Source organism: Salvelinus alpinus, chromosome 17 (genome assembly GCF_045679555.1).
Source record: "Salvelinus alpinus chromosome 17, SLU_Salpinus.1, whole genome shotgun sequence".
Lineage (NCBI taxonomy): Eukaryota > Metazoa > Chordata > Actinopteri > Salmoniformes > Salmonidae > Salvelinus > Salvelinus alpinus.
Genome location: NC_092102.1, coordinates 39,911,576 through 39,935,312, shown reverse-complemented (window position 1 = coordinate 39,935,312; position 23,737 = coordinate 39,911,576). Strand labels below are relative to the sequence as shown.

Genomic DNA, 23,737 nt, shown 5'->3' with positions numbered 1-23,737 from the left:
TAAGTCAATTGACCGCTTCTAACAATGGAAATGCATATCCTCAAAGATGGACATGTACTCTACATCTACATCTGCGTTGTTGCTGTTTGGGCTTTTAGGCTGGGTTTCTGTATAGCACTTTGTGACATCGGCTGATGTAAAAGGGGCTTTATAAAAACATTTGATTGATTGATGGAAGGCAAGCGGGAGAAGGCAAGATCAGGTGGGGCCATTCTAGCCAATGAGAGGGCAGATACGCGCATGAACTACTAGGACAACTCCAAAAACATATATATTGCTGAAATGCACTTATATCATTGCATTGGTAAGAACATAACCATTATGGAACTTATATTTGATCAAATAAGCTTTACTCATAAAAATATGAATTACAATACTAGAATAGACATGAACCTTTTTATGATGGGATAAAGGTAATCCATTTTGGTCAACCATGGTTGACCATGGAGTCGGTCAACCATGGTTTGCAGTGCTGTGATAAGATCAGAGTAAAATATAGAATTTGAAGAATGTATCTGCACTGTATGTTTATTAGCTAGCTAGCCAGAGAGTTTTAGAGGAATTATTCCATATATTTTTCTAATTAACTGGCAACATTCAAATATACCAACATTCCATTCAAACATTTTAGTCAATCCACAGCCATACACTGGCTGAAATCTGTTGATGATAGGATTTAGACAAGTTGTAAGTGCAGCAAGTACATTTACATTTACATTTAAGTCATTTAGCAGACGCTCTTATCCAGAGCGACTTACAAATTGGAAAGTTCATACATATTCATCCTGGTCCCCCCGTGGGGAATGAACCCACAACCCTGGCGTTGCAAGCGCCATGCTCTACCAACTGAGCCACACGGGACCAAGTACTAATATTGCGTCATATAATAGAACTCACAGCTTTCCAAGTAAACAACCATTTTGAAATGTATTGTCTGTTTACGTATAGTTTAAGGGATATGTATACATACAGTTGGTATAAGCCCCCTATAAACTGTATTTATGATTATATGACAATATTTTCGATTGACAAAAATTCTGATACACAATTTCTGTAATATCACATGCCTTACTTGTATTTAATCAGGATTATGCCTCTACTGCCATAAATTACAATTAGACTGATTTGGATTTCTCCCTGACCAATATCGCTGCCATTTTCAGTCCATGCTGAACTTTGAGGGATTTATGACATATCCTATTAAATTACTAGAGGGGCTCTTTATGGCCTCACGTATGAAAAAAATAAAAAATAAATTTGGTTCGACACTGATTGACCTCCATACAAAAATACCTCACTTTGTGGTTATTATTTTCATGGACAGATTTTGAGCGGAGTAAACTCTCTAGTTTCGCCTTTTCCTCTCTTGATGGTACCAACTCCAGCTACGCAAACACCACCGCAAATAGCGTATTTTAGTAAGATAATGGTCCAGTCAAAAAACAGCATCGACAGTCCGTGGGTCGTACGCTACGTTTTAAACGCGGAATGTATTCACAAAGAATTACGACGTAGGTATGCGAGTACCTCTTTTTGAGAATACAGAGAAAACCGAAAGAAAAAATCTCGTCGGATTCCGATTGGAAATCCTCTCCTGTTGCGGTGTTGGTTGCCACTGTTCCCCGGTTCATGTTTTGTTAGCTATCAGATATTACATCGTTGGACTTTCTCCCTAATGGATTTATCTGGTAAGTATATTGCATTGTTATATTTCCTGTTAACATTTGGCTAGCAGTTGTAGCTAGCTAGATAGGTAGCAGTAACCGGGACGAAAATGATGAAATAACTTAATACGCATTGTCAAGCTAGCCATCTAACCGTTGAATAGTGAATAGCTGTTAGAAGTGTAGCTAGCTAATGCTAAAAGCTAACTACTGGATCTTGCTAGCCAGAGCTAGCTGTTTAGGCCTTCATATTTTTTTTTTGCTCAGCTGTGTGTCGTGATGTAAACTTTGTAATCAATTGGCTTTTCGGTGATCTCTAACGTTCATTTTCGACAACTACATGTTTTTTTTGCTTGCTAGCGCGGCACTATGCAGGCTTGACAAGCCAGGTCTTCTTCGTCAATGACCTGCTAGCGAAGGCCTTGCAATCAATCGTTCTGATTACCGCCTTAGCCAATCGAGGAAATTATTGAATCTCTTTTGCCAGATAGTGCTGTGGCTTTACATATTTTGTAGTAGGGGTCTTCTTATTATTTATTGCTAAAACTTGGCTTGTTATTTTGAATTATATCGCTAGATAGTTATTATTGGTGTTTTACTTTAGCCATTGCATTGGTGTTCGTTTACTCAAGTTAGGTAACGTTAGGATAGCTTAAAGCTACATGTCATGTTAATGATTGTGATAAACATCTTTGTAGCTAGCTAATTATAACCAAAAAGACTGTTTGATATACTGTAAATTAACAACTCCCGAAACTTTTGACAACATCGGCAGCTATCTTAGCTCCATTGAACAACAATGTTACATGGGGTATTCTCATGGGTACTACTAGCCCTTGATCATGACTCTCGGTTTCTTTACATTAAGGGGGATACCTAGTCAGTTGTCCAACTGAACGTTTTCAACTGAAATGTGACTTCCGCATTTAACCCAACCCATCTGAATCAGAGAGGTGCAGGGGGCTGCCTTAATCGACATCGAGTCCCTACGCTTGGATTTAACATTACCACTCATCGCTTGCAGTATGTTTTTGGAAGCACAAGAACCTTATCTTTCATATCAGCGAGAGAGAAAAAAAATAAACAGTTTAAATTGATACACAACTTTATAGGGCTATTAGTGTTCCCACACGGCCATATCTCCATGTTACAGCCTGTGTTTACTCTGCTCATCAAACTCGTTGGGGGGGATTGTTCGCGAACTGCTATTTAGCATGATCCAAACACCTGTGTGTAACTGAAGAAGGCCTCGAGAAACGTATTGTCACTGAAAAATACTGTCGGCTGCAACTGTGATAAATCTGTTGAAAACAGTGTACATGCAACACAGGAGGTTGGTGGCGCCTTAATTGGGGAGGACGGGCTCATGGTAATGGCTGGAACAGAGTTGGTGGAATGGTATCAAACACGTGGTTTCTATGATTCCATTTACTCTGTTCCAGCCATTATTATGATCTGTCCTCTCCTCAGCAGCCTCCACTGAATATAGTAAGTGTATATTTTGCATTTGTGAAATTATTTTGATGTGATATGAAGTAAAGAGCTTTATGTTTCTAGAACCGTATTGCAATGTGAGAATCGAGTTTTTTGCTGCCAAAGCCAGTCTACCTCTGAAAAATACATAAGGACCTTGGACCTTTTAAGGAGTAACGGTATGCTCCTTAAGACTACATCTTGGGTTAGGGTACTATGTAGTCACAACCCAGCAACATAGGTAACTTGTTTAGGATTTATATACAGTTCCAACTATACTGTACATATATTTGTTGCCTTCATAGCAAATAGAATCAAGGTCAGTAATTTGTTATCCATTATTGTGGTCAAGAAATATCTTGACACTTCCTTGCTTGTGTTTGCAAGGTCATGCTGTTTAAATGTATGTGTTAGGCCACTTGTTGTATAGTTTTAGTGAGCCTATCTCTCTTCTTGCTCTCATCAAATCTGTAACAAGTCAAGACTATATCTTTGATGTACAGTACCAGTCAAAAGTTTAGACATGCCTAATCATTTAAAGGTTTTTCTTTATTTGTACTATTTTCTACATTGTAGAATAATAGTGAAGACATCAAAACTATGAAATAACACATGGACTCATGTAGTAACCAAAAAAGTGTTAAACAAATCAAAATATATTTTATATTTGAGATTCTTCAAAGTAGCCACCATTTGCCTTGATGACAGCTTTGCACACTCTTGGCATTCTCTCAACCAGCTTCATGAGGTAGTCACCTGGAATGCATTTCAATTAACAGGTGTGCCTTGTTAAAAGATAATTTGTGGTATTTCTTTCCTCCTTAATGCATTTGAGCCAATCGGTTGTGTTGTGACAAGGTAGGGGTGGTATACAGAAGATAGACCAAGTTCATATTATGGCAAGAACAGCTCAAATAAGCAAAGAGAAACGACAGTCCATCATTACTTTAAGACATGAAGGTCAGTCAATCCGGAAAATGTCAAGAACTTCAATTGAAGTTCATTAGAGTTACCAGCCTCAGAAATTGCAGCCCAAAAAATTGCTTCACAGAGTTCAAGAAACAGACACATCTCAACATCAACTGTTCAGAGGAGACTGTGTGAACCAGGCCTTCATGGTCAAATTGCTCTAAAGAAACCACTACCAAAGGACACCAATAAGAAGAAGAGACTTGCTTGGGCCAGGAAACACGAGCAATGGGCATTAGACCGGTGGAAATCTGTCCTTTGGTCTGATCGGACCAAATTGGAGATTTTTGGTTCCAACCACTGTCTTTGTGAGACGCAGAGTAGGTGAACGGATGATCTACGAATGTGCGGTTCCCACCGTGAAGCATGGAGGAAGTGTGATGGTGTGGGGGTGCTTTGCTGGTGACACTATCAGTGATTTTTAAAATGTAGAATTCAAGGCAGATTTAGCCAGCATTGCTACCACATGATTCTGCTATGATACACCATCTCATCAGGTTTGGGCTTAGTCCCACTATCATTTATTTTTCAACAGGACATTGACACAACACACCTCCAGGCTGTGTAAGGGCTATTTTACCAAGAAGGAGAGTGATGGAGTGCTACATCAGATGACTTGGCCTCCACAATTCCCCTACCTGAACCCAATTGAGATGTTTTGGGATGAGTCGGACCGCAGAGTGAAGGAAAAGCAGCCAACAAGTTCTCAGCATATGTGGGAACTCCTTCAAGACTGTTTGAAAACCATTCCAGGTGTTGCTGGTTGAGAGAATTCCAAGCGTGTGCAAAGCTGTCAAGGCAAAGGGTGGCTATTTTGAAGAATCTAAAATATATTTATTTGATTAACACTTTTTTTGGTTACCACATGATTCCATATGTTTGATTTCATAGTATTGATGTCTTCACTATTACTCTACAAATGAGAAAATAGTACAAAAATAAAGAGAAACCCTTGAATGAGCAGGTGTGTCCAAACTTGACTGGAACTGTACATTGACACTTCCTTATGGCCTTTCTATTGAAAGTAGATTTAATTACATGGCATACATTTTCACATAACTTACAATATTTGTCTCAATTGGGTATATCATGGAAGATAAAGTCCTCTTTTGGTTCCATAGCATAAACGATTCCAGTCTTCCCCACGCCAGTCCTACTGAGAGGGGAAGATGGCACATCAACACCTCCCATTGGAGCTTCCCCAGTGGACAGCAGTCCCAGATGGGGACCCTGAATCAGATTCTGACCGGGACTCAGGAGTCGGAGAAGATGCCGGCAGTCACCGTGGCAATGACATCTCGCACCGGCAGGATGGAGTTCGAGAGCGAGGCGGAGAGGGGGATTTCACTATCTTTGTTGCCTTTCGAGGAAATATGGATGACGAGGACTTACAAGAGAAACTTGACAACATCCTTAACAGGATGCCTAGTATGCTTGAACTAGGTTAGTAATGGGTGGTGCACCTTTCTAACTGGTTAAACACTTTCCTACTTTGTCAAACTACTTTCAGGAAACATTCAATGTTTGAAAGCCATCATTTCAGACCTCTGTATTATTTCTAAGCTGAAAATGAAATGTGATATTGTACCTCTCATTCTCTGTCTTATCCCTCCCCAGATTCTGATAGACTCCAGCCCCAGCATGTGGAGCCTTGGAACAGTGTGCGTGTCACCTTTAACATTCCCCGGGAAGCAGCGGAGCGCCTCAGGCTGCTGGCCCAGAACAACCAGCAGCAGCTCCGAGACCTGGGCATCCTCTCTGTACAGATAGAAGGTATGTACAGTACGCAGATAGTCATTGCTGCTGCTATGATCAGGCCCAAAAGTTATGGTTTATTTTATAATATGTATCCAGAAAAGTACTTAGACCCTGATTGTTGTTAATGTTTGTTTTTGTTTCGTCCAGGTGAAGGAGCCATCAACGTGGCCATGGGGCAGAACAGAGGTCAGGAGGTCAGAGTGAACGGACCAATCGGCGCGCCCGGACAGATGAGGATGGATGTGGGATTCCCAGGACAACCAGGCCCAGGTACCTAACACTCGAATTATGTCATACTGACCCAGGATAGGTAAGTGACAAGTTGAACTATATACATTCATTGTTCATCTTTTAGTTGTTAAAATATAAACAAACCTCCATACCAATCCAGGGCTTGACATTAACTATTGTCCTCTTGTCCAGGACAAGACAAGTAGTCGGACAAGAAGAATATAGATTTAAGTTGTCCGAATAGTAAAAAAATATATATAATTATCACCCACAAATCACAATATCTAACTTTTTTACCCTGACCAGAGGCCAACATTGGAATAATATTGAAATTAATTTTTCATGTACATAAATAAAAAAGCCTACAGGTCAAATTGTAGGTGATATGCATATCTGCTACAGCCTCATGTCCAAACCCATGCTGACATGAGGGAGGTGCCAGAAAATGTAGCCAAACTTTAATGAGACTTTTAATTACTTGAATATAGGCTAAACACCAGTTATGTTTGACAAATATATACGTTTTATTGTCACATACAGTACACCGGATAGGTGTTTTACAGGGTCAGCCATAGTAGTATGAATGAACTGTGCCTCAAGTATGTCGACAGAATCAAGGCTTCAGCCTTTAGCGTGACTCTGTCACAAGACCGGAGAGTCAAGGACAGTGCCTGTCCACTGATGTGCACTGCACATCACCTACCTTAAATCTGAGCGGAGGCAGTCGTCATGTTGAAACTATTTAACCATCAACTTAATTGTTTAAAACCTTGATGTTTTATGTCATTTTTTAAAAGCATGTGTTACCTTGTTTCAATGTAGTTTAGGCTAAAATATGTCTACAGAAATGTTGGGATTATTTTATAAACACTTATTGAAACCAGCATGTTCTATTGGTTTTCAAGTCAATGTTATTTTATTGTCCAGCAGCCAAAGGCATAATCCTAGTCATATTAGTAAACCATACTAGTTGATGATAATCCTAGTCATATTAGGAAACCATGCTAGTTGTTGATAATCCTAGTCATATTAGTAAACCATGCTAGTTGATAATAATCCTAGTCATATTAGTAAACCATGCTAGTTGATGATAATCCTAGTCATATTAGTAAACCATGCTAGTTGATGATAATCCTAGTCATATTAGTAAACCATGCTAGTTGATGATAATCCTAGTCATATTAGTAAACCATGCTAGTTGATAATAATCCTAGTCATATTAGTAAACCATGCTAGTTGATAATAATCCTAGTCATATTAGGAAACCATGCTAGTTGATAATAATCCTAGTCATATTAGGAAACCATGCTGGTTGATAATAATCCTAGTCATATTAGTAAACCATGCTAGTTGATGATAATCCTAGTCATATTAGTAAACCATGCTAGTTGGTGATAATCCTAGTCATATTAGTAAACCATGCTAGTTGATAATAATCCTAGTCATATTAGTAAACCATGCTAGTTGATGATAATCCTAGTCATATTAGTAAACCATGCTAGTTGATGATAATCCTAGTCATATTAGTAAACCATGCTAGTTGATAATAATCCTAGTCATATTAGTAAACCATGCTAGTTGATGATAATCCTAGTCATAATAGTAAACCATGCTAGTTGATAATAATCCTAGTCATATTAGTAAACCATGCTAGTTGATAATAATCCTAGTCATATTAGTAAACCATGCTAGTTGATAATAATCCTAGTCATATTAGTAAACCATGCTAGTTGATAATAATCCTAGTCATATTAGTAAACCATGCTAGTTGATGATAATCCTAGTCATATTAGTAAACCATGCTAGTTGATGATAATCCTAGTCATATTAGTAAACCATGCTAGTTGGTGATAATCCTAGTCATATTAGTAAACCATGCTAGTTGATAATAATCCTAGTCATATTAGTAAACCATGCTAGTTGATGATAATCCTAGTCATGTTAGGAAACCATGCTAGTTGATGATAATCCTAGTCATATTAGTAAACCATGCTAGTTGTTGATAATCCTAGTCATATTAGTAAACCATGCTAGTTGATGATAATCCTAGTCATATTAGTAAACCATGCTAGTTGATGATAATCCTAGTCATATTAGTAAACCATGCTAGTTGGTGATAATCCTAGTCATATTAGTAAACCATGCTAGTTGATAATAATCCTAGTCATATTAGTAAACCATGCTAGTTGTTGATAATCCTAGTCATATTAGTAAACCATGCTAGTTGATGATAATCCTAGTCATATTAGTAAACCATGCTAGTTGATGATAATCCTAGTCATATTAGTAAACCATGCTAGTTGATAATAATCCTAGTCATATTAGTAAACCATGCTAGTTGATAATAATCCTAGTCATATTAGTAAACCATGCTAGTTGATAATAATCCTAGTCATATTAGTAAACCATGCTAGTTGATAATAATCCTAGTCATATTAGTAAACCATGCTAGTTGATGATAATCCTAGTCATATTAGTAAACCATGCTAGTTGATGATAATCCTAGTCATATTAGTAAACCATGCTAGTTGGTGATAATCCTAGTCATATTAGTAAACCATGCTAGTTGATGATAATCCTAGTCATATTAGTAAACCATGCTAGTTGATAATAATCCTAGTCATATTAGTAAACCATGCTAGTTGTTGATAATCCTAGTCATATTAGTAAACCATGCTAGTTGATGATAATCCTAGTCATATTAGTAAACCATGCTAGTTGATGATAATCCTAGTCATATTAGTAAACCATGCTAGTTGATAATAATCCTAGTCATATTAGTAAACCATGCTAGTTGATGATAATCCTAGTCATATTAGTAAACCATGCTAGTTGATGATAATCCTAGTCATATTAGTAAACCATGCTAGTTGGTGATAATCCTAGTCATATTAGTAAACCATGCTAGTTGATGATAATCCTAGTCATATTAGTAAACCATGCTAGTTGATGATAATCCTAGTCATATTAGTAAACCATGCTAGTTGATAATAATCCTAGTCATATTAGTAAACCATGCTAGTTGTTGATAATCCTAGTCATATTAGTAAACCATGCTAGTTGATGATAATCCTAGTCATATTAGTAAACCATGCTAGTTGATAATAATCCTAGCCATATTAGTAAACCATGCTAGTTGATAATAATCCTAGTCATATTAGTAAACCATGCTATTTGGTGATAATCCTAGTCATATTAGTAAACCATGCTAGTTGGTGATAATCCTAGTCATATTAGTAAACCATGCTAGTTGATGCATCATTAGATCTCCCCTTAATTTCTGACGGATATTTTCATCTCTGTCATATGTTTTCCCGCTAATTGCATTTTGGAACATACGCGTGTAGCCTACAGCCATGTGCACATTGTTGAGCTTATAATATGAAGAAATAAAACTTGATCAACATTTTAAGCTGAATGGTCTGATCTGTTGTATCAGACTCATTGCTTTATTTAGTATATTTTGCATTTTTACATGTTTTAATGTGCAGTGGTATTATGAATTTTGGATCTGCCATCTCAGAGTATTTTGAACCAAAGACATATTTATCGCCACTGGGATGACGGGACGCCCTTCATTTCAAGCCCTGGAGGCAATTATTTTATAAAGACAAAGCATTTGGTTGTAATCGTAATGTTGCAATATTTTATCGACTACCAAGGGTGGCCAATCACCTTGGTCCCAGTGATGTACTGGGCCATACACACTAACCTCTGTAGTGCCTTGCGGTCAAAGGCTGAGCAGTTGCCATACCAGGCAGTGATACAACCAGTCAGGAAGCTCTCGATGGTGCAGCTGCAGCACTTTTTGAGGATCTGAGGACCCATGCCAAATATTTTCAGTCTCAAGAGGGGGAATAGATTTTGTCATGCCCTCTTCACGACTGTCTTGGTGTGCTTGGACCATGTTAGTTTGTTGGTGATGTGGACACCAAGGAACTTGAAGCTCTCAACCTGCTCCACTACAGCCCCGTCGATGAGAATGGGGGTGTGCTCGGTAATCCTTTTCCTGTAGTCCACAATCCTCTCCTTTGTCGTGATCACGTTGAGGGAAAAGTTGTTATCCTGGCACCACACTGCCAGGTCTGTGACCACCTCCCTATATGTTAGAGGTCGACTGATTATGATTTTTCAACGTCGATACCGATTATTGGAGAACCAAAAAAGCCGATACCGATTTAAAATTTTCTTTTTTTTAATGAATTTTTAAATTTTATTTATTTGTAATAATGACAATTACGACAATACTGAATGAACACTTATTTTAACTTAATATAATACATCAATAAAATCTATTTAGCCTCAAATAAATAATGAAACATTTGGTTCAATTTGGTTTAAATAATGCAAAAACAAAGTGTTGGAGAAGAAAGTAAAAGTGCAATATGTGCCATGTAAGAAAGCTAACGTTTAAGTTCCTTGCTCAGAACATGAGAACATATGAAAGCTGATGGTTCCTTTTAACATGAGTCCTCAATATTCCCAGGTAAGAAGTTTTAGGTTGTAGTTATTATAGGAATTATAGGACTATTTCTCTCTATACGATTTGTATTTCATATACCTTTGACTATTGGATGTTCTTATAGGCACTTTAGTATTGCCAGTGTAACAGTATAGCTTCCGTCCCTCTCCTCGCTCCTACCTGGGCTCGAACCAGGAACACATCGACAACAGCCACCCATGCAGAGCAAGGGGAACAACTACTCCAAGTCTCAGAGCGAGTGACGTTTGAAACGCTATTAGCGCGCACCCCGCTAACTAGCTAGCCATTTCACATCGGTTACACCAGCCTAATCTCGGGAGTTGATAGGCTTGAAGTCATAAACAGCGCAATGCTTGAAGCATTGCGAAGAGCTGCTGGCAAAACGCACGAAAGTGCTGTTTGAATGAATGCTTACGAGCCTGCTGGTGCCTACCATCGCTCAGTCAGACTGCTCTATCAAATCATAGACTTAATTATAACATAATAACACACAGAAATACAAGCCTGAGGTCATTAATATGGTAGAATCCGGGAACTATCATCTCGAAAACAAAACATTTATTCTTTCAGTGAAATACGGAACCGTTCCGTATTTTATCTAATGGGTGGCATCCATAAGTCTAAATATTCCTGTTACATTGCACAACCTTCAATGTTATGTCATATTTACGCAAAGTTCTGGCAAATTAGTTTGCAGCGAGCCCGGCGGCCCAAACTGCTGCATATACCCTGACTCTGTTGCAAGAGAAGTGACACAATTTTCCCAGTTAAAAGAAATTCATGTTACCAGGCAATATTAACTAAATATGCAGGTTTAAAAATATATACTTGTGTATTGATTTTAAGAAAGGCATTGATGTTTATGGTTAGGTACACGTTGGAGCAACGACAGTCCTTTTTCGCGAATGCGCACCGCATCGATTATATGTAACGCAGGACACGCTAGATAAACTAGTAATATCATCAACCATGTGTAGTTAACTAGTGATTAGGATTGATTGATTGTTTTTTATAAGATAAGTTTAATGCTAGCAAGCAACTTACCTTGGCTTCTTACTGCATTCGCCTAACAGGCAGGCTCCTCGTGGAGTGCAATGTAAGGCAGGTGGTTAGAGCGTTGGACTAGTTAACCGTAAGGTTGCAAGATTGAATCCCCGAGCTGACAAGGTAAAACTCTGTCGTTCTGCCCCTGAACAAGGCAGTTAACCCACCGTTCCTAGGCCGTCATTGAAAATAAGAATGTGTTCTTAACTGACTTGCCTAGTTAAATAAAGGTGTAAATAAAGTGTTGTTTTTTTGGGGGGCCAAATCGGTGTCCAAAAATACCGATTTCCGATTGTTATGAAAACTTGAAATCGGCCCTAATTAATCGTCCATTCCGATTAATCGGTCGACCTCTACTATAGGCTGTCTTGTTGGTGATCAGGCCTACCACTGTTGTGTCGTCTGCAAACTTAATGATGGTGTTGGAGTTGTGCTTGGCCATGCAGTCATGAGTGAACAGGGAGTACAGGAGGGACTGAGCACACACCACTGTGTGGCCCCTGTGTTGAGGATCAGCGTGGCAGATGTATTGTTATCTACCTTTACCACCTGGGGGCGACCCGTCAGGAATTCCAGGATCCAGTTGCAGAGGGAGGTTTTTAGTCTTAGGACCCTTAGCTTAGTGATGTGCTTTGTGGGCACTATGGTGTTGAATGCTGAGCTGTAGTCAACAAATAGCATTCTCGCGTAGGTGTTCCTTTTGTCCAAGTGGGAAAGGGCAGTGTGGAGTGCAATATAAATTGCATCTGGATCTGTTGGGGCGGTATGCAAATTGGAGTGGGTCTAGGGTTTCTGGGATAAGGGTGTTGATATGAGCCAAGTGACATGAGCTTTTGGAAAACAAAAAAATAGGTCCTTCAGACAAGTAGGACAGGTGGCTAAAAAAGTTCATGTCAAGCCCTAAAATCTCTCATAGGAGGCATGAGAATGAGCAACCCGTCGATGGTCCCCCCTGGCCCCGGTATGTCTGGCCAGGCCATGGTCCCCAGCAGCAGTGGCCAGATGCACCCCAGACCCCCTTCGCAGACTGGTGAGGACATACTTGCTTAATAACCAACCAGTTAACTCATTCACGCATCCAGAATATATGCAACTTGTTCAGAGGTAGTGAACATGTATACGTTTTTCCCCTCCTTCAGATGCAATGGACCCCATGATGTCCTTACAACAGCAGCAGCTTCAGCATCCCCAGGCTGGCCCCCACAGCCAAGGCCCCATGCCCCCCCAGGCTGCTCACCACATTCAGGTATATAATCACTAATGGAGCTCAACAATAACCATGTTTATAATCACTATTAATTCTACCAAGTAATGAAAGGATCAACTGTATCAGGAGTTGATTGCATTTATAAAGGCTGTATTTTGACCACAGGTCATGCAGGCAGGGCGGCAGCTCAACCCAGCCGCCCTCCAGCAGCTGCAGCAGGCTCAGCAACAGGCCCAGCTCTCCCAGCTTGGTGGCCCCCGTCCCCCTTTCAATCCCTCCGGCCAGATGCCTGTACCCTCCGGCTGGAACCAGCTCCCCTCAGGGGTCCTCCAGCCCCCTCCAGCCCAGGGAGGACCCATGGGCCCAACAGCCTGGAGGAAGGCCCCTCCCCAAGTCCAGATGGGTCAACGTCCCCCCTCCCTGGCTACGGTGCAGACCCCCAGCCACCCTCCACCTCCGTACCCGTTTGGTAGCCAGCAGGCTGGCCAGGTGTTTAATGCTATGGGGCAGCTCCAGCAACAGCAGCAGTCAGGGGCTGGTCAATTTGCAGCCCCCCAACCTAAAGGTCCCCAAGGTGTGCTTGGAGGGGTGGCAGGACTCCCTAGACCTCATCTGCCTCAATCAGCAGGGCCTCAGGGTAACCTCACAGCCAAGTCCCCTGGGTCTTCATCTTCCCCCTTCCAGCAGGGTTCTCCAGGGACTCCTCCCATGATGGGTCAGGCCCAGCTAGGCCCGCGATCTATGGCCCCACAGGGTTTCCCTCAAGGGGTGGGCTCACCGGGCAGGGTGGTGATGGGACAGCAGGGTAACATGCAGCAAGGGTTCATAGGAATGCCCCAACATGGGCAACCTGGACCTCAGGTTCATCAAGGAGGAATGGGAGGTAAGAAACTAAACCATTGTGGATGACTACAAATGATTCATTCACTTTCATAGAGTATGTTTGTTTCATGGCCACAGATCATCTCCTGTGGCATTACCTTTGTAGTTGAATTGCTGTTAACTAGGAATGTGACTATTTCAATATTTCTTTCCATGGCAAAAATGAAAACACGAAACAGATAACACTTTGGTCCTTTTAAAAACCTGCTGTATATAAAATGTTGTGTGCTATAGCGTGAAAAATAAATGTATGTGATTCTGGATGACAACATGTTTGTTTCCAACATTGGGGATGTTTTCCTAAAGAAATGATATCTGCTTCGTGTTTTCTTTCCTTGCCACATACTAGCGTGTATTATGATACTGGTATCGTCCTGGCCCTACTGGTATCACAATTCACGCTTAACTCAAAGTAGTACTCGGACAGTTAGTGTAATACAGACTCACTATAATGACCATGTTAGCTGGGCTGATGAAGTTCCCCATGGTGATGTTTGATCACAGGCATGCCCAAACGTCTGCCCATGGGGTTCCCTAGCGTCTCAGGGAACCAGAACTTTGCCCAGGGTCAGGTGACTAGCGCCCCAGGAACCCCAGGGGGAGGAGCCAATCCCCAGAGCAGCCAGACTATGGCCCACACAGGTACAAGACAAAGAATAGATCAGCACATACCGTTCAGATATACTGTATACCATAGAAAAATGCCTAAGAGCAGACAACACAGTGATATGATTTAGACTGCATTCGTCAGTGTCATTCTTATGTCACAATCTGATTTCAGGAGCCCAGTCATCAGCCTCCACCCCCAACACCATGCAGGGTCCCTCACACTCCCAGCCCAATGTCATGGGCCTCCACAGTGGCATGGCTGGCCAGCCCCAAGGCACCAACTCCGGGTCCAGTATGAGCCAGCCCCAGCCAGGCCTCCAGTCCCAGATGATGGACCTCCAGGGCCAGCCCGTGTCCTCGTCCCCCAGCCAGATGGTTCAAGGTGGGGGTCAGGGGCAGACAGTCCTCTCTAGACCCCTCAACCCAGGGCAGAGAGGAGGCATGACCCCACCCAAACAGCTGATGCCACAGCAGGGCCAGGGCCAGATGATTGGAGGGCCGGGGCACCAGGCGATGCTCCTACAACAACAACAGCAAAACTCCATGATGGAACAGATGCAACAAATGCAAGGAAACAAGCAGGCGTTTGGTTTGAAAGGTCAAGCCGGGGTCATGCCAGGTCAGATGATGCGGGGTCCATCTCCTAACGTGCCCGGAAACATGGCTCAGTTCCAGCAGCCTCAGGTGGGCCAACAGCAGCAACAAATGACGCCGCAGCAGCAGCATCAACAGCAGCAGCAAATGGCTCAGCTCCAACAGTTACAACAACTGCAGCTACAACAGCTACAACAGCAGCAGCAACAACAACAACAACAACAGATGACCCAGCAGCAACCCCAACAGGTATTTCATTACTTTTTTTCCTTTTTTATTTGATTGGCGGAAAACCATCCACCAATTTTACTTCTGGGTAGCATTAAAGAGTATTATTTCACTCGCTCATTCCTTAATTTGTTCAGGTCCCCATTGGCGGCAACCCCAACCAGGCCATGGGTATGCAGGGTCAACAGATGAGACTCCCCAGTGGTCATCCTCTGGTCCAACAGCAGCTACAGCAGCAGCAGCTCCAACAAAAACAAGCCATGCTGCAACAGCAGCAGCAACAGGCGGCGCAGCAACACCCACACGCTCTCGGGGACCCCAGCGGTGCTACAGGCGACATGGGCGGTGTCCAACAGATGCTCCCGGACATGCAGGTTCAGCAACAAGGCATGATGGGAATTGGAGTCCCTCAGCACATGCAGGTGGGCAATGGCCACTTCCCTGGTCATGGGATGAACTTCAACCCCCAGTTTGGGGGTCAGATGCCCATGGGAGGGCCGTGTGCTCAGGCAGGGGGGTTTCCAGTGAACAAGGATGTGACACTAACCAGTCCTCTCCTGGTCAACCTGCTTCAGAGTGACATCTCTGCCAGTCAGTTTGGACCTGGGGGGAAGCAGGCGGCTGGAGGACCTGGCCAGGCCAAACCCAAGAAGAAGAAACCACCACGCAAGAAGAAGCCCAAAGTAGGGGAGGGACAGCAGCCGGTCGAGGGGCTAGGGTAAGCACCTGGATTTTATTGAAATTAAGAACTATACTGAACAAAAATATAAACGCAACATGTAAAGTGTTGGTCTCATGTTTCATGAGCTGAAATAAATGTTCTCAGAAATGTTCCATACGTACAAAAAGCTTATTTTTCTCAAATTTTGTGTACAAATTTGTTTATATCCATGTTAGTGAGCATTTCTCCTTTGCCAAGATTATCCATCCACCTGACAGGTGTGGCATATCAAGAAGCTGATTAAACAGCATGATCATTACACAGGTACAACCTTTTGCTGGGGACAATATAAGGCAACTCTAAAATGTGCAGTTTTGTCACACAACACAATCCCATAGTTGTCTCAAGTTTTGAGGAAGTGTGCAAATGGCATGCTGACTGCAAGAATGTCCACCAGAGCTGTTGCCAGAGAATTTAATGTACATTTCTCTACCATAAGCTGCCACCAATGTGGTTTTAGTAATAAAGCCCTTTAGTGGGGAAAAACTCTTATTTGCAGGGCCTTGCTCTTATTTGCAGGGCCTTGCTCCCCAGTGGGTGTGCATGGCTCTCAAGTGGGTGTGGCATATGTGAAATCCATAGATTAGGGCCTAATGAATTTATTTCAATTGATCGATTTCCTTATATGAACTATAATTCACAAAAATCTTTGAAATTGTTGCATTTTATATTTTTGTTAAGTATATATTTGCACAAGGTATTTGTCATTGGACATGGTTTGTCATTGAGGTATTCTTCTCTCCTCAGGGGTCTGGATGTGGGGGCTGGCCTGGAGGACCCGGAGCTGCCAGGGCTGAGTGGGGAACAGGGAGTGGGCATGGACCCTTCCGGACCCAAACTCTCAGACTTCACCAACAGGCCTGCAGGTATGCAATTTGAATGCTTCTTGGTTTGCTTACTCACACTGTTCTATATAGTTGATTGGCTTTCGATCACTCCTTTTTGCTCATGTCAGGTTTCCCAGGTCAGCCTGGAGACCAGAGAGTCCTACAGCAGGTGCCCATGCAGTTCATGCAGCAACAGCAGCAGCAACAACAGCAGCAGCAGCAACAACAACAACAGCAGCAACAACAACAGCAGCAGCAGCAACAACAGCAGCAGCAGCAACAGCAGCAGCAACAACAGCAGCAACAACAGCAGCAACAGCAGCAGCAGCAGCAACAACAACAGCAGCAGCATCAAATGCAGCATATGCAACAACAGCAAATGCAACAGCTGCAACAACAGCAAATGCAACAACTACAACAGCAGCAGATGCAGGGACTGCAGGTTCCTGCTGGACAGCAGCAGGGGGTGGCTGGAGCTCAGGGTCCGACTCAAGTCCAGCCACAGATGCACCCTCATCAGCTACAGCAGCAGCAGCAACAGCAGGTATAATCTACTGCCAATGTGTACTTGCTGCTTCCAGCCTTGCGTTTGTGTATGTGGTGAAAAGACACCTTTTCCATTTGGACTATGGATAATCTAGATAATTGGTTCCTTGTGTTAAAGCAGCAGATGCTGATGATCATGAAGATGCAGCAGGAGCAGGCTAAGAGCCGGATGCCCCTCCCTCCAGGCGGGCAGCACCCCCCCAGGGGCATGTTGAATCCCGGGGAGGCCCAGAGGATACCCGGGTCCCAACAGGGCAACATGCCTGTCATGATCAACCTCCAGGGGCACGGAGGAGTGCCTCCCTCTCCAGACAAACCCAGAGGGATGCCCCTCATCGTCAATCCACAGGTTGGACACACTATCTGGATGTTTGACATTTTTATATATCATATTTATTGTTATCGTCTTGTGAATGTTCTATGCTTGTTGAATTTGTCTGTGTGGACTAATGAATTCCTCTGTGTGTATAAATAAAGTATTCTCTTGCTCTACCTATGTAGATGGCTGGGGCAGCCAGAAGGATGTCTCACCCCGAGGCAGGGCAGGGTACTGGGGCTGAGGAGGCCCCTGGAGCAGCCAACTCCTTGCAAGACAGACCCGGGGGCCAGGAGATGGGCATGCCGCCTGGGAACGGGGCCCAACAGATGTTGGTGAACCAGGGCCCCAATACCCACATGATGAAGCAAGGCCCAGGCCCAGGCCCCTCGCCCCAGCACCCTGGAGCCAGCCCCCAGCAGCAGATGCCCCCTCAGCCCCAGCAGGGTGGCCCCATGCCAGGCCTCCACTTCCCTAATGTCCCCACAACTTCCCAGAGCTCCAGGCCCAAAACACCCAACCGAGCCAGTCCCAGGCCCTACCACCATCCTCTCACCCCAACCAATCGTCCTCCCAGCACTGAGCCCTCTGAGATCAACCTCTCCCCTGAGAGGCTGAATGCCTCCATCGCAGGCCTGTTCCCCCCCAAAATCAACATCCCTCTGCCCCCCAGGCAGCCCAACCTTAGCCGGGGCTTTGACCAGCAGGGTGGGCTCAACCCCACCACTCTCAAAGCCATAGGGCAGGCCCCTCCCAGCCTAACTCTGCCCAGCAACAACGGAAGTGGTGTAGGTAACTCTAACAACGGTCAGCAGTCTTTCCCTACAGGCAGTGGAGCTGCCAACTCGGGCCAGGGCAAACCGGACAAGCAGCCTGGAGGAGGTCAGGCTAAAAGGGCCAATCCCAGTAACGGCCGCAGATCCAGCCCTGCCTCCAGCCGCAAAGTCACTAACCCCAGCTCAGGGAGGCAGAAGTGGACCAAAATCACCCTCACATCCCCTTCTCACCAGCAACAAATGGTCAACCCCCAGACAGGGCAGACCATGATGCTGAGCCCCACCCCGGTGCCTCCTAGCCCAGTCACTCTCCCACCAGCGGCGGGGGTGGGCCTGGAGCCCCAGCAGATCCAGACCCCCTTCCAGGTGATGCAGGGTAACCCAGCTGAGATGCCCAGGGAAGGGCAGGGAATGGCAGGTGTAGAGCACCGGCAGATGCCCCAGCCTCTGAGGGAGCTCTCCGCCCCACGGATGGCTAGCCCCCGTGTAGCCACTCCTCAGGAGGCTAAAGCTGGGCTGGAGCAGACAGTGGCGATAGTGGCGAGGCAGCCTGTACAGAGCACTCCTCAGCAGGTGTCTGGATCTGAGGCCTCTCCTTCTCTCAACCAGCTGCTGGATAACGCAGCCACCCCCAGCGTGCATCCCAGGCCCACTCTGATTGCTCCAGCTGGGGATGCTGCCTGCAAGGAGAGCTCTAAAGCCTCCATAGTTTCAGAGAACCTATCCAGTGTTTTTCAGAGCTCGAATGCGGGGGCTACCACTGTTGCTACTACTGCTGCTGTGAACGAGCCAGAAGCTAACCCCAAGCCTAGCTCAACCCCCAGCCCAAAACTCCCAAATCCAGTCGGTAGTCCTAACCTGCAGCGCAATGCAAATACCAATCTGAATGCTAATCCCGGCCCTAGCCCCAATCTTAACCCAACTGACAGCCCCAACGTCAACTCTAACTCTAGCCCCAGCGCCAAGCCTAGCACCCCTAGCCCTAACTTAAACCCTACCATTACCCACGGCACTACTCTAAATCCTACTCCTAGTTTTAGCATCAGTGTGGGTGCCAGCGTCAGTCACAGTAGTCCCCTCCCCAACATTACCTCCAGCCCCAAACCTAACCCAAACCCTGCCATTAGCCCCAAACCAACCCCCAGCCCCAAACCTAACCCAAACCCTGCCATTAGCCCCAAACCAACCCCCAGCCCCAAACCTAACCCAAACCCTGCCATTAGCCCCAAACCAACCCCCAGCCCCAAACCTAACCCAAACCCTGCCATTAGCCCCAAACCAACCCCCAGCCCCAAACCTAACCCAAACCCTGCCGTTGGCCCCAAACCAACCCCCAGCCCTAAACCCTCGACCAATATCCCCACTGTCCTGCAGATCCCTGCATCATCTGCCACCATCTTCCCCAACCAGATCAGTTACACCCCAGCTCCCACCCCCCAGGCCCCCCCAGGTGTCATCTCCGCTATGGTGGCAATGCCCAAAAAGAACATCAGACCCCAGCAGTCCAGCCAGCAGACCCGTGGCCCCCACCCCCAGTTTATCACCACTCCTGTGTTTAACACCGGTACTCCCATCTTCCACGTCCCTACAGTGTCTGTGGCCCCCAACGCCACGGTAGTGTCCCAGCCGGTCACCATGGTAAAGCCCATACAGGTGTCCACCACTAACATCCAGCTCACTGCTGCTCCAACCCAGGCCCAAGCCCCGGCCTCGACTCAGGCTGCTGTGGTCAGTGTGGCTAGCTACCAGCCTGCCCGAACGCTAGTTGGGCAGGTCCAGATGGCCACTAGACGTGCTTCCCCTGTCCCTGTTAGTACTCTGCCTCGACCTCAGCAGCAAAAGCCTGGCACTCCCAAGTCGGAGACCCCGGGTGAGGCGCCCCCTGGCCAGAAATTGAGCCCACCAGTTGGGCAGCCATCCCCCCATCCCAGCCTCTCTCCCACAGCCTTGGCGTCTGCCTCGTCTTCCGTCCAACAGCCCCTAGCGTCCCCTCCTCCATGCTCCAGTCCTGGTGCCCCAGCCAGCGCCCGGAAGAGCCCTATGTCCCCCCCCAAGCCTGCCCAGGGAAAGCCTGCCGAGGGAAAGCCTGCCCAGGCTCCTGGCTCCGCACCACCAGTGGGTAATCGACCAGACTACCAGCAGGTTGCTGAAGCACGGGCTGCCCAACCTTTAGAGGGGACTTCCCAGCCCCAGAGGGGGCCGAACTGGGCTGTGCCCCCTCACGCCTTCCCTCCACCCCCTGCATCTGTCATCCAGACTCGGACCACAGTGTCTGGAGCACAGACTCGGACCACAGTGTCTGGAGCACAGACTCGGACCACAGCTGCTGCTGTTCCTATGAAAGTCACCACTCCTCCAGTATCAGCGCCAACTCCTGTCCTTGCTCAATCTGCTGCACCAGCCCAGTCCTGTCTTCCTGCCTCTAATACTACCACCCCTCCCCCAGTGTCAGTCCCTGTCACCACCCGAACCTCTACTACTGCCCCTGTTCCTACCCCTGCTACGTCTCTCCCTGCTCCTTCTTCAGCCTCAGTCCCAAGTCCATCCCCATCCACCTCTCCTGTTGCTGCCGCCCCTGGACCCCCCAACCCCCCCGGTCCCTCCCCAGCCATATCCTCCCTAGTGGCCCCTACCCCTACTGGGGCTCAGCCTGCCCCCACAGCCATGGAGCCTCCCAGCCAGCCAGCCCCACTAGAGCCCCCAGCACTTGCAGGCAACACCCCAGGTACATATTGATCGATAAATCAATCAATGATTGAGTGACTTATCCCCCACATGTCAAACTTCGACTGATAATAATAACCTCCACCATGTCCTTTCTCCCAGTGTCAGTCCAACCTGAACCTCTACAGCAAGAGGAGCCTGCTGCTACGGAGAAGACTGGTAAGCACTGTCACACTAACTTATCTGTAACAAAATGGTTAATGCTCCGGCCATGGTAATGACATGATATGGCATATTGTTAACAGAGGACGGATGGGAACATCCATAACGTAAGCAAAGATTGTGATATATTATGAGGGAATCATAAAATGTAAATGTGTTAGAGCAAGTAATAGAGCAAGTTATTCATGCAGGCTGTGCTGATCTAGGATCAGTTTTGCCTTGAAGTTCAGGGAGTGGAATGCTAGCTAAACAGACTGGCAACCAGGCTAACACTGCTCAAGAATCTGTCCAAATAACCTTATTCATTATGATCTTAATGTCATGTGCCATATGTTTGGGCGTGGCCAATGGTGCGGTTTTTATAGGCCCTTCTCTTGGCCGCAGAGACATTTCACCGTTTTTAAAGCTAATTTCCTACAATTATACACGTTTTACCATGGCTGAGGCCTTGTTCTTATGTTATCTGAGTGACTCAAGCATTATAACAAAGTCAATGCCATGACATTATTGGAATTTAAGATTCTCCCTGACTGTCAATTTTTTTTGGGGGGGGTGATTATTAGTTCTCAAAGATGATCTTGTTTAAAAATATTGCTCCGTTATCTTTTCTACATACCCCCCTATAAAACATTACTTAATTTTTTTGGGCTGCCACGATTTGACAGTGTTGGTGCGCTGCTGCTAAATGCACATAGGGGTAACACTGCTTTATATGATACCCTATATGCTGTGAACATAATATGGCCTTTGCTGTGATATTTAGTAACCTTTTTTTTGTTTTTTTCCCTCTACAGCAGAAGTTGCCACAGTAACCGAGCAAGGGTGAGGTTATCAAAACAGATTTCAAATGAACAAAATGTAACCCTGTTCTTTTTAATAAATAAATACTTTTCATGCCAGGGGTGATTGGGATATTCCATTGCCTTTTAAGGTTAACATCAGTATTTAGTACTTGGCCTAGTCTGCTGTAAGTGCCATCCATGTTTGTAAACAGAAATGCTTAGACATTTGTAACTCTACTGAAACTCAGGGAGTTTATTTGGTTGGCCAGGGCAGGGGGGTACATGGCGAAACCCAATGAGCCACGTGGCCTCAGCACTTGGTATGTATGCTTAGCATGCAAACTATATCCAAACTTAATGCATGTCGAAAGACAACTCAAGCACTACCACTCCATAAGATCTTGTGTTTACAATATGAATATGGCCATATCTGATTTATATTTGCTGGTGATAATTATAATCATTAAGAGTATGTTGGTGGACTAAAACCATGTTTGTTCAGCATCACAGTTTTAGTTTACCGCTGTTTTTCCACTTCTATCACAGATGGGCAAAGAAAAGAAAGACTCCCGTCAACTTAGTCCCAAGGTATGTATTTACATGCATGAGTGCTGCCAGGAAAGCAGCCCTGTCGTGTTCACCATTTTGTTATCTATCGGATACTGTTTGGGGTGAAGACGGACGACAGTATCTGTGGTAGATGAGGGAAAACAGCCCATTCCCGAAGCGGTTTTCCCAACTGAACTTTCACTGAGTAGCTACTGTAGAGTTACTATTTTTATTATTATCTCTGTAAATGACCTGTCCTTCTTTTCTCTTTCTCCCCTGGTCTGTTTGCTGTTGGGAATCTATCAGGGCTGCTGTGGAGAAGCCGAAAGGTCCCAGCAGACGGAGCTCGCGGGCTGAAAAGGAGGTGGAGGAGGAAACGGTGGCAGACGGCGTGCAGAGGAAGAGACCAGCCAGGCCTGGAGCCAGCGCTATGGTTGCTGCTAAAGGTACACACAGGCACATGTATACAGTACACACACCTCCCACTGAGGGCATACACTCTCTCACACAATTTACTCTTGCATAGCTTAAATTGTTATTTTAAAGTTCTTTGTTGTCTCAAACTTGTCCCCCTCTCCCTCTTTCCTGTGTCCTTTCAGAAACCGGTGCCAGTCCTACCCAGGCTAAGAGAAGGAAGTCTAAATGACCACAGTAGTGAAACCCTGTGAACTGTAAATGTGTTTTTCTGTCAATCATTCAATGAGTTTATTTTCTCCCAGATTATGAATTCTCAATGGAGAAAATAACCATGTACAGATAATTGTTTGAAAATAATTATGTTGATGTTTTGTCCCAGCTATCATGTGAGGTTGTAGCTAGTGTGTGTTTGTGCGCGTGTGAATGTGTTTTGTTTTTAAACAATTATGCTGGATTAATCATGTGAAGACTGATAATTGAAGGTGTCTCAATTGTATAATTATGTTGTGAAACTTATTAAAATGTTCTGCTACTTAATTGTCCTTGTTTTATGTGTTGAACTGACATTCTGTGAAAGAAGTTCACACACAAGTGGCCTACATGGCTGCATGAATTGTTCCATTTTACAATATTTGGTTAGGACTGAATCCCCTTTTAAAAGTGCAGTTTGACAACAAAGTATTTTCTATAGTCTATATCCTACTGTTAATCTACCATAGAGAGATTTTACGACAAATCAGGGAACTTTAACTATTGTAGGGAGGAACCATGCAGG

The 23,737-nt window shown here is 44.7% G+C and overlaps 1 protein-coding gene across 8 annotated transcripts; it reads left to right on the top strand.

Annotated features, from left to right (window-relative positions):
* Positions 1 to 1,492: 1,492 nt before the first annotated feature.
* ncoa6 (nuclear receptor coactivator 6) lies at positions 1,493 to 23,499 on the top strand. Of its 8 annotated transcripts, none has more exons than XM_071348921.1 (20): positions 1,497 to 1,688; positions 5,228 to 5,549; positions 5,724 to 5,879; positions 6,012 to 6,134; positions 12,539 to 12,652; positions 12,762 to 12,868; positions 12,995 to 13,712; positions 14,216 to 14,353; positions 14,493 to 15,163; positions 15,280 to 15,564; positions 15,718 to 15,860; positions 16,611 to 16,729; positions 16,819 to 17,234; positions 17,355 to 17,585; positions 17,738 to 21,053; positions 21,155 to 21,211; positions 22,009 to 22,036; positions 22,543 to 22,584; positions 22,852 to 22,991; positions 23,145 to 23,499. In XM_071348921.1, the coding sequence occupies exons 2-20, from the start codon at positions 5,276 to 5,278 to the stop codon at positions 23,189 to 23,191; spliced, it is 7,125 nt and encodes a 2,374-aa protein (XP_071205022.1). In that variant the 5' UTR covers positions 1,497 to 1,688; positions 5,228 to 5,275; the 3' UTR covers positions 23,192 to 23,499. The 8 variants fall into 8 exon arrangements, with proteins under 8 accessions (XP_071205024.1, XP_071205023.1, XP_071205020.1 ...); XM_071348917.1 differs by adding an exon at positions 3,222 to 3,316 and having other exon boundaries at positions 15,280 to 15,860; XM_071348923.1 differs by lacking the exon at positions 23,145 to 23,499 and adding an exon at positions 22,266 to 22,316 and having other exon boundaries at positions 1,493 to 1,688; positions 15,280 to 15,860; positions 22,012 to 22,036; positions 22,852 to 22,947.
* The last annotated feature ends 238 nt before the right edge of the window (positions 23,500 to 23,737 follow it).